Below are 10189 nucleotides of genomic sequence, written 5' to 3' on the forward strand. Positions count from 1 at the left end.
GACCAGACTCCATCTCTCTCCACCCTGAAGCACTGTGCCAGTCAGCTGTCTCTAGTGTTCACAGACATTTTTAACACCTCTCTGGAGACATGCCATGGACCAGCGTGCGTCAAGACCTCCACCATCATCCCTGTCCTCAAACCACCAAATACCACAGGACTCAACAGAGCTGTCAACCTGACCTCTGGTAACGGAGTCTTTTGAGCGCCTTGTTTCATCCCACCTTAAAACTATTACTGACCTACTCCTGGACTCCCTGCAGTTTGCATACGGAGCCAACAGGTCTGTGGACGATGCACTAGACATGGCACTCCACTTCATCCTCCAGCAGCTGGACTCTGCAGGAACCTATGCCAGGATCCTGTTTGTGGATTTCAGCTCCGCCTTACACGCAATCATCCCGGATCTACTGCAGGACAAGCTCTCCCAGCTGCACATGCCTGACTCTACCTGCAGGTGGATCACCGACTTCCTATCTTGACAGGACGCACCCACAGATCCTGACAATGCTGCCCCCCCCCCAACCCCTTCTATCTTCCCTGCTGTGCTCTCTGTATATGGACACCTTGCATAAAACCTGCACTTCCCTGTAAATAATTCTTACTGTGTAAAACTCTTGTACATACAACTCCTGCCACCCAGTGCCAGGCATCAGGGGCTGCCACATGTTCTCGTGTTTCAACTCTGAACCGGTGGTGATTGCACCTTATTGCACCTTACTTTTCTTTTTATTCTATTTTATCTTGTGTGTGTGTGTGTGTGTGTGTATAGTATGTATACACATACATAAATATATATTCACAGGATGTTGCAATGAAACCTTCGATGTAGAAAAAAGAGCTCAACACTTGAGGAACAAAGATATATTTTTTTATAGCTCAAAGTTGTTAGATGGCAGAACAAGCTTGTTTCATGCTCAATGCACTTGTAACCTGCACGACAGGGGAATGGGCCTATGCTTGCGCAGGGACAGTTTACAGTCTAATGTCTAAGTTCAGTGGAGATTGGTGTAGGTTTTTTTCTAGACCAGATTCTAGTACTCACCCCAAAGACAACACACACACTCGTGGGTATAGTTTACAATAAAAAACCAATTTATTTCAACAGTTCAAAGTAAAGTTATTTCAATAGCAATACTAAATTAGATGTGTTATATATATATATTTTTTTTTTTACTCTATTATACTTTTTAAAAGTTCTTCCTAATTTTCTATTTATTGTCTATATCTATTTATATTCTATTTTATACCCTTCTAATATATTACTTATGCAGCCATATTCTACACTAACAAATTAAAGAAAATAATTCAAAATAAAGTATGAGTGCACTCAAAGAAAATAATAAAGAAAAGAAAAGGGGGAATGATTCAGTCTTCCAATCTGTGCAAGGTGCAATGTCCAGATCCTACCACAATCACAGGGGCAAGTTAATGTAGAGGCGATGATGATGAATCCAAATCCAGGGCGATGATGGGGGCAATCCAAAGGGGGTATCCAAGGGTTCCAAAAGGTGTAGCAAGGGGGGTTGTTCGGGGTACTAAAAAAACAGTCTGCACAAAATTGTACAGATTCCTTATTAATTGCAATCTCTATCAAACAATTACAAACAAAATAAAAATACCCAAATCTAGAGTCAATTCTCAGAATTAAATCATTTCCTACATATAACTAATATGCGGCTGAATGACAACAGCCTATTGCTGTAAGAACAGTTAAAAACAATGTCATCGCAGCCAGGCTGCGGCACTATCGACGTGAATTCACGTCTAGCTGGCTGCTATGGGTTCCATGGATGCCATGTAGCCCGAGTTGGCTCGGTGGCTAGTGGCAACTGGAGCTTACAGTTTTTTTTAACAACAAGCATATCATTATATTAAAATGTCTAACATTCCTACATCAAATAAACCCTATGGACCGGGTGTCCTGACTGGTTTTAAAGCTCTGAATCATATGGGAACTGCTAAGGATCATAGATATACGTTTTAGCTGGGTTAGCTTAGCTTAGCAACCAATGGAAAATTGTCAGTCTTTAGATTTCAAGATTTTAAACTCTTATCTCACCAGGATTCCAGCAGCGTACAAAACACAAGAGAAAAGAGTCTTTCTTCTTCCTTCAACAGGAGATCATCTGTCTTTGGATAAAATCAAGATATCCTACGTAAATGGCTATGATTACATGGAACACAGAAAGCTGTTTACTTTTTAGCTTTGGCTAGCGGCTCACCAAGGAAGCTTCGTGGGAGGGATCTTTTTTGTCGTAGTTCAAATGTCCTGTAGCTCAATATCCGTAGTTCAACTATCAATAATTCAAGTATCCATAGTCAAAGTTGTCCGTATTTCTAAATATCCGTATTTCTCTTCTCTATTGTTGACGGTTGTTTGTATGGTTTAAACTCTGTAGCTCGTGTGCCTCCTAGAGGCTACTCGTGGAACTTACATACGTCACAGGGTACATGTAATCATGTGGGTTACACACTCATCAGCTGCTATGCATATTATTATTATTATTATTATTATTTTATTATTCTTTTTCACTTTTATCTTTACTGTTAATCTTTTCCTCTTGTGTTAACAAATTCCATGTGTTCTTGAACTTGGCAATAAATACGATTCTGATTCTGATTTTGATCATTATTTAGATCATAATGGTGTGCAGTCATGCTGGTGTACAGTTCCATCCCTTCACAAAGGCAACACAAGCACAACATACACACATAATAATGATAATAATAACAATACATTTTATTTGTGGCCGCTTTTCAGAGTACTCAAGGACACCTTACAGAACACAGTAAAAAAAAAAAGCAGCACTGTATCAGACAGCCTAAAATCAAAACAAGCAGGCTAGACAATAAAAAAGTTAATACAACAGATTAAGAAAATTAAGCATAACGGCAATTTTGCAAAAACCTTGCTGGATATCGAAATATCAGTTCAGCTCAACAAAGTCTGAAGTCTTGTGACCCGTTTAAAGTTTCAGTCAGTCAGTAAATGGTCTTATACTTAGTCTGAGTCGACCATCAAACAAACAACACACCCCAACATGAACAGAACATTTGAACATGTAAAAATACAACATAAATCCTAATTTCCTTCCCCCATAATCCTTTAAGCGGAACAAAGCGCAATACTATCGTCCATCCCCCTGTGTTGCTACACAATATACACTATATATATATATATATATATATATATATATATATATACGTTTCTTTGTGTTTATAACTTTGTTAAATGAAACACTCAACGGTAGGGAAAGTGCTCAAGAAATAAGGAGCAAAAATAATGCAGTGAGTCAGGTAAATTGTCTGAGACAGTACAAGCCTGTTCCATGCCATAAGCAATCATCAACTATCATTCAGCTGATGATTGCTGCTTTACTTGACTCACTGGATTATATATATTGATATTCCACTCCTCATTAGTTGAGCACTCTTATCAACACCATTGATGGTTTCCGAAAAAAACTCTCTCTCTCTCTCTCTCTCTCTCTCTCTCTCTCTCTCTCTCTCTCTCTCTCTCTCTCTCTCTCTCTCTCTCTCTATATATATATATATATATATATGTGTGTGTGTGTGTGTATATATGTATATAGTATATATATATATATAAATCTTTTTTCCTGTATCCGTGTATTAAAATCTTTTTTCCTGTATCATTGTTTATATATATATAGCTAGCTGGATAGCGCCGAAGAATGTTATCTTTCCCACCAGAGATCGGGGGTTCAAACTGCCTTTGGTATGAGTCTCCAGTAAGAGTCCGTGGTTTAGATTCCTAATACTATACAAGCCAACTACCTCAAGCATGACTGAGAGTAACAAGAATAGAGTCATACCCACTTGGACATGAATAGTCATACCGGGTTAACAAGGTCCGTGTCAGGTATTGGGGAAATGGGACAACCTGATGAGAAATCTGCTACTGGAACAAGACATTCATGGACAAGGGCAGAGAACCTGGAACTGATGGAATGCTGCTATAACAGTAGACCCCAGGAGAAGGGCTATATGAAGCGAATGTGGGAACTGTGGACCAGTAGGAGACCTACTTCCACACTGACTCAGAAGCAGCTAGTAGCTCAATGCTCGAACATCAATAGAAGGAAGCTACTGTCACAACTTGAGATGGAGGGTCATCCAACAGGATGACTATACAATTCGGCACCCTGAATGGCCGCCCAGTAGGCAGGAGATACACGATGAGAGACTCCAGCCAGCCGAAGCAATCCTACCAGCCATGACAGCTGAAGCTACTGAAGTTCAAATGAGAATCATGGCCAGACTAAAGACAGCCAACCCCTGGGCATAGCTTCAATGACTCAGTGACAAAGTACCATCACAAAGCCTGCTTGCGGATGTGAACACAGCCTTATGCAATATCTCAACTGCCACCATAACAGAGACCAACGAGCTTGTATATGCCTCTGCAACTGCAATCCTGGAGATGCTTGGGTACAGGATTAAAAATACAGGTGAAATACAGCAAGATGTTCATAAGTGAGGCCCTGGAAACTGCCAAACAAAGGCTCACAGCTCTGTCCGCCAGGCTGAAGAGATACATCTGAAGTCTATTCCCAGCTGCAGAGTAACAAGGGAACAACATCAGATAGGATTCAGTACTGAATACAGACTGGAAGTTTCCAAGTTCAAATGGGAGACACCACCAAAGGTGGTTGAGGATGGCAGAGCTAAGATCCTGTGGGACTTCAAGTTCCAGCCTGACAAGCAGGTGCTGGCTAACCAACCAGACATTGTGGTGGTCGACAAGGATCAGAAGACAACAGTAGGGATCAATGTAGCAATCCTCAGCGATGGCAACATCAGGAAGAAAGAGCAAGAGAAGCTAGAGAACTATCAAGGGCTGAGGGAAGAACTAGATCAGCTGTGGAAGGTGAAATCCACAGTTGTCCCAGTGGTAATAAGAGCAGTAGGGGCTGTGACCCCCAAACTGGGAGAGTGGCTCCAGCAGATTCTAGGGACAACATCCGAGGTCTCATTCCAGAAGAGTGCAGTCCTAGAAACAGCTAAGATACTGCACAGAACCCTCAAACTCCCAGGCCTCTGGTAGAGGACCCCAGCTTGAGGAAGACACACACCAGCCCAAAAAGGGTGAGAGGGAGATTTTATATATACACACACTAGCATGCTGTCAAGTATTATTGGACCCAAACAGTAAGGGAGTGATGGGTGGATGGATGAGTGACTGAGAGGGAAGAGATGTAATTGGAGAAGGCAGAAAGGTGGAAGATATGGAGATTTGGATGGACTGTTCAACAGAGAATTAGAGAGAAAGAGGGTGAGAGCGGCATTGGTAGAGAGTGCTGTGTGCCTCCATCTGTCCCTCTCCTCTCCCTCAACACCTCCGTCAGACGACAGGAAACCTCCCTACTATCACTCATGGCACTTAATCCACAATACTAGACTCTTTTCTTTCTTTCTTTCTTTCTCTGTCACTGTGTCACTCCTGCCCTCAATATGTTTAATGGCTCAGACTCTCAGCAGGAACTGGCATATCTGATATTTGCAAAGCAATACAAATTCAATTTTAAATGCTAATTAAAAATTATTTATCCAAACAGATGAGTCATAAGTAGATAAGCAATAAAATGGTTTATTTCATTTGTCTGCTCAGACTGACAAAGACGAGCCTTGGGGAAGGAAGAAAGAAAGAAAGAAAGAAAGGGGTGTCCAGGTAGCGTAGCGGTCTATTCTGTTGCCTACCAACATGGGTATCACTGGTTCGAATCCCCCTGTTACCGCCGGCTTGGTTTGGCGTCCCTACAGACATAATTGGTCGTGTCTGCGGGTGGGGAAACTGGATGTGGGTATGAGTCCTGGTCATTACACTAGCACCTCCTCTGGTCGGTCGAGACGCCTGTTCGGGGGGGAGGGGGAACTGGGGGGAATAGCGTGATCCTTCCACGCACTACACCCCCCTGGTGAAACTCCTCACTGTCAGGTGAAAAGATGCGGCTGGCGACTCCACATGTATCAGAGGAGGTATGTGGTAGTCTGCAGCCCTCCCTGGATCAGCAGAGGGGGTGGAGCAGTGATCGGGACAGCTTGGAAGAGTGGGGTAATGGGCCGCATACAACTGGGGAGAAAAAAGGGAGAAACCCCTCTCCTCCCAAAAAAGAAAAAAGAACGAACTTTTCTCACAAACTTTTTCTTGTCTGTTGACTGTGTGTGTGTGTGTGTGTGTGTTTGTGGGGGGGGGGGGGCGGCACACGCATGTATACATGTTTGTACTTGTACCACAGGAAGCCATGCAACAGTGGTACCAGCACTACCAGGCAGCACACAGCTACAGCACACCTGCCACACAGGACGGCACACCTACAGACTACAGTAAAGAGCACACACAGGTAACATACCACACTGTGTTTTACTTCTACACACACATATACTTACTTGTTCATTTGCATGTCTTTGATTGTTTGGGTTTGTGTGTGTGTGTGTGTGTGTGTGTGTGTGTGTGTGTGTGTGTGTGTGTGTGTGTGCACACGTAACCCACCCTTACTCTGTTCCAGACTACATCCATGACTTCCTATGGAGATTACAGTTCCTACATGCAGGCAGTCACTCAATACTACTCACAGCCTGCAGCAGCTAACCAGGCCTACACAAGCAAGGTACACACACTCACACACACACACACACACACACACACACACACACACACACACACAAGATGCTTTGCTTCTCCATGCAGCCACTTGGTACACGGTCATCCTGCAAACAGTAAAATACAAGCACTTTGAGATGACACCAAGTTAGACAACTTCCTGTCTGTCCCCTGGACAGCGGTGTGTAACTTATCTGGGCAGAGTGTGCCTGGTCGTACCCCCTCGGGCAGTGTGGTGGTGTGAACATGCGGTGTGTTTATTTGGAGAGTATGACCTCTGTCTTAGTAACCGATACCCTATTAGAGAGAATACATCACTCCGCACCGTAACAGCTGCCCTTGGCCTAGCTGGCTTGTTGCTGGTGAGGTGTGAAGGAGGAATGCGTGTGCGAGCGCGGTAGGTGTGGGTGTTTGTGTGTGTGTGTGTGTGTATGTGTACCTGCATAGATATGTCTTTGTTGGTAATTAATTCCTCCAGTCAATTGAATGAATCATATGTATAATGTGCTGGCCTGTTATGTGTGTGTGTGTGTGTCCCTTTCTTTCAGGAAGTAGACGTGTGCAAGCCTCACGGAGTCGCCCTCCATGCGGTCGGCAACGGCACCGCCCCTCCTCAGGCGGTTCTACCAGCTGCGGCCGTCTTGCCCGCCTATGGCGCCCTGCCTTTAATGCCGGGGTTTGTTAGCGCCCCCCACCCAGCGGCAGCCGCACCTAGCCCTGTCACACACGCACACACCGCGGCTACTGACTGGAACGCCTACTATTATGTGAGCCAAGAAAAAAGTGCCGTCTTGTAATTGGCGTGTCCTTGTCAGCACACGTCAGTGAGGGAAGTGGAGAATAACCGAGGCTCAGCGTTTTCGGTTTTTTAAACTGATTTTTAAACTGATTTTCATCCGGATTTTATGTTTCCACGGATCCAAAAGTTGTTCCTGTTCGTATGAGGTTGTGTAACAGTGTCCTCTTGTGGCGAAATTTGGCATGCTGGATGGCTTTTAAAAGTAAAAACCCAAAACGCCGAGCCTTGAGAATAACACTTTTTAACCTTCTTCTGAACGTATTAACACTTAGCTGGTCTGGCAGCAAGTAGAGTGTCATTCTATTGTAGGTAGATAAGGGTAAAAAAAAAAAGGCATGTGTGGGAACCCTGGAAGGCCGAGGTGTTAATGCTGTTCCAGTTTCATTAAAGAAATCCATCACGCCTAGCATCTGGTCTAGGGTATAGCGTTACTTGTGGCTCTATGCTTTCTTGGAAGGTGGATTTAAGCGAAACCGTTCGGGAGACAGCCATGAGGGGTATGACTAGAAGATGCCTCAGTAATTAGAGAGGGAGGGATTCAGGTTGCTGATGTGAGTAAGCAGAATCCAGCCCAAACACTTGACTCCATTTAAACCTGTTTCTTGAAAGATTTAGTTGTGTTTGTACATGCGGGCTCTTCCTCTTTCCCTTTATGTCACACTACACACACACACACACACACACACACACGCGCGCGCGCGCACACGCAGAGACCAGATGCTTCCATGGCTGTCAAACTATAGAAGTAGTCAGAAGACGTTGCCCTCTGCCATTTCTATTTTCTATTAAGCTTGCATCTATAATGCCCTATAAGCATGTATAACACCCTATAAGTGTAGCTATAAGTCATTTTAAGATACTTTATAACCATGTATACGCCCTCACAACACCTCATAACCACCTTTATGATACATTGTCAATTTAAAATGGATTTATGCATTATAAATATGTCATCATTAGCATGTGTATCTGTCAAATGTCATAATGCATCATAGCCAACTTGTTTTGCTGAAGTTTTGTAGAGATGCATAATGAGACTTCAGTGCTACTTCACAGTCTTCAGCCATAGCCATTAGTCATTGTAATACACATTATAGGAAAGTATGGGCGTTAGAGATGCAATAGATGCTTATAGGGCGTTATAGATGCAAGCTTCATAGAAAGTGTTACCATGGTTATAATGAATCTTACAATGACTTATAGCTACACTTATAAGGCGTTATAGATGCTTATAGGGTGTTATAGATGCAAGCTTCATAGAAAGTGTTACCCAAAGTTTTCTTGTGGTTTGAAAGCAAACGTTACAAAGTGTGTTACGACCGGGTGGGTGATGCAGCGAAACAATTAAGTATTCCTGTTTTAACTAGCTCTCTTTTTTCATCTCCGTCTCTCTAGAACCAGGCAAGGGGGCAAAAAAGGGAGTACCCTCAGCTGGGGCTACAGGAAGTGACATCATCAGAAGGTGCCTACATAGGACAACACTCCCAAGGCCTTGGGGGGCAATATGCCGACTACTTTAAGAGGAAGAGGCTCTAGGATGGACTCAGTAACCTTAAACCCTAAAGCTGAGGGGAGGGGGGGGACACACATACTGTATCTCTGCCATATTCAGCTTTTACTGGATGTCACAGCGCCCCATGTGGCCATTTTGTCACTGCCAATTTGCGTCTCTCCCACTAGGCAATTAGTTTCGACTGGGGATGCAAAGTGGCTCGACTGAAAGCAAGCCATAGTGCTCTGTGATGCTAGCACTGATAGATCCACACACACACACACACACGCACGCACGCACGCACGCACGCACGCACGCACACACACCCACACACACACACACACTTTTGTCCTGTTCAAGCCTTAACTCTTCAACTTAAGCTATCTTATCTCGGTCGTTGTGTAAATGTTTCTCGGCTAATTACAACCTGTACATCTTTTTCTGATCTCATGTACTCTGTATGTGGACGAGCTGCTTTTGTATTTTCAGCCAGTCTACCCGCCTGCCTTCTGATACCATCTACCAACTGGCTTTAGTCAGTTCTCCCTGCCAAGCTCGCTGTTCCTCTCCTTCCTTCGTGAAGAGGCAGTGGATAAAGTGTTAAACACACAGTCGTGACTTGTAACTTCATCCGACAGGGTTTTTTTCTCCCCTCCTGCTTCAGTATCATTTCTCTTTCTCGATTGCCTACATTTCATTTTATATCACCCAGTGGAAGCACTGGCTTGTGTGACGTTATACTGTGACCGAAGGAGGTGATCAGCCATTTCACAGAAAAGTTTGGGAGCACATCAGGAAAATGGGTTTCAGCCGATCAAAACCCGTAATCCTTCACCCTTATCATTACGTTCATCGGTCTGATCTAGTGGCTCATAAATGGACACGCCATGTTGGACTTCTGACAGAACTGGATGACAGAACAAGTCTGGAGGACTCTAACAGCATCACGTGGAGGATATTAAAGCCATGTGTGACCCATAAGATCACCCCGGCTCTTTGGCTGCCAAGTGTCCTGACTTAAAGCCGGACTTTCATTCAGATCTGCTCATCTCTTTGTCATCTATTTTGGCACCGTGGCAAATCTAAGTGAAAAAAGAGGAGCGATATTTCGAGGGAATCAAAATTGCCGTTTCATCAAAGTTTCACAATGATTTGTGCGTCCACTTCTCCTGCCTTCTCTGTTACTGGGGGGGGGGAGGGATCCAAGTTTAAGCTGATGTCCGGAGGGTTGGTTTGATTTGTATTCTGACAGACGGTGCTCAGCTATTTTT

General features: G+C 43.8%; 1 protein-coding gene across 1 annotated transcript in view; it reads left to right on the top strand.

Annotated features, from left to right (window-relative positions):
* The window catches only part of raver2 (ribonucleoprotein, PTB-binding 2), a 136147-nt gene extending 127185 nt beyond the window's left edge, over nucleotides 1–8962 (top strand). Inside the window, exons 13-16 of the mRNA XM_056277653.1 lie at nucleotides 6263–6367; nucleotides 6533–6634; nucleotides 7176–7394; nucleotides 8822–8962. Coding sequence (XP_056133628.1) covers nucleotides 6263–6367; nucleotides 6533–6634; nucleotides 7176–7394; nucleotides 8822–8962 — 567 coding nt within the window. The remainder of the gene's footprint in view (nucleotides 1–6262; nucleotides 6368–6532; nucleotides 6635–7175; nucleotides 7395–8821) is intronic.
* Nucleotides 8963–10189: the final 1227 nt, after the last annotated feature.

Source organism: Lampris incognitus, chromosome 3 (assembly GCF_029633865.1).
Source record: "Lampris incognitus isolate fLamInc1 chromosome 3, fLamInc1.hap2, whole genome shotgun sequence".
Taxonomy (NCBI): Eukaryota; Metazoa; Chordata; class Actinopteri; order Lampriformes; family Lampridae; genus Lampris; species Lampris incognitus.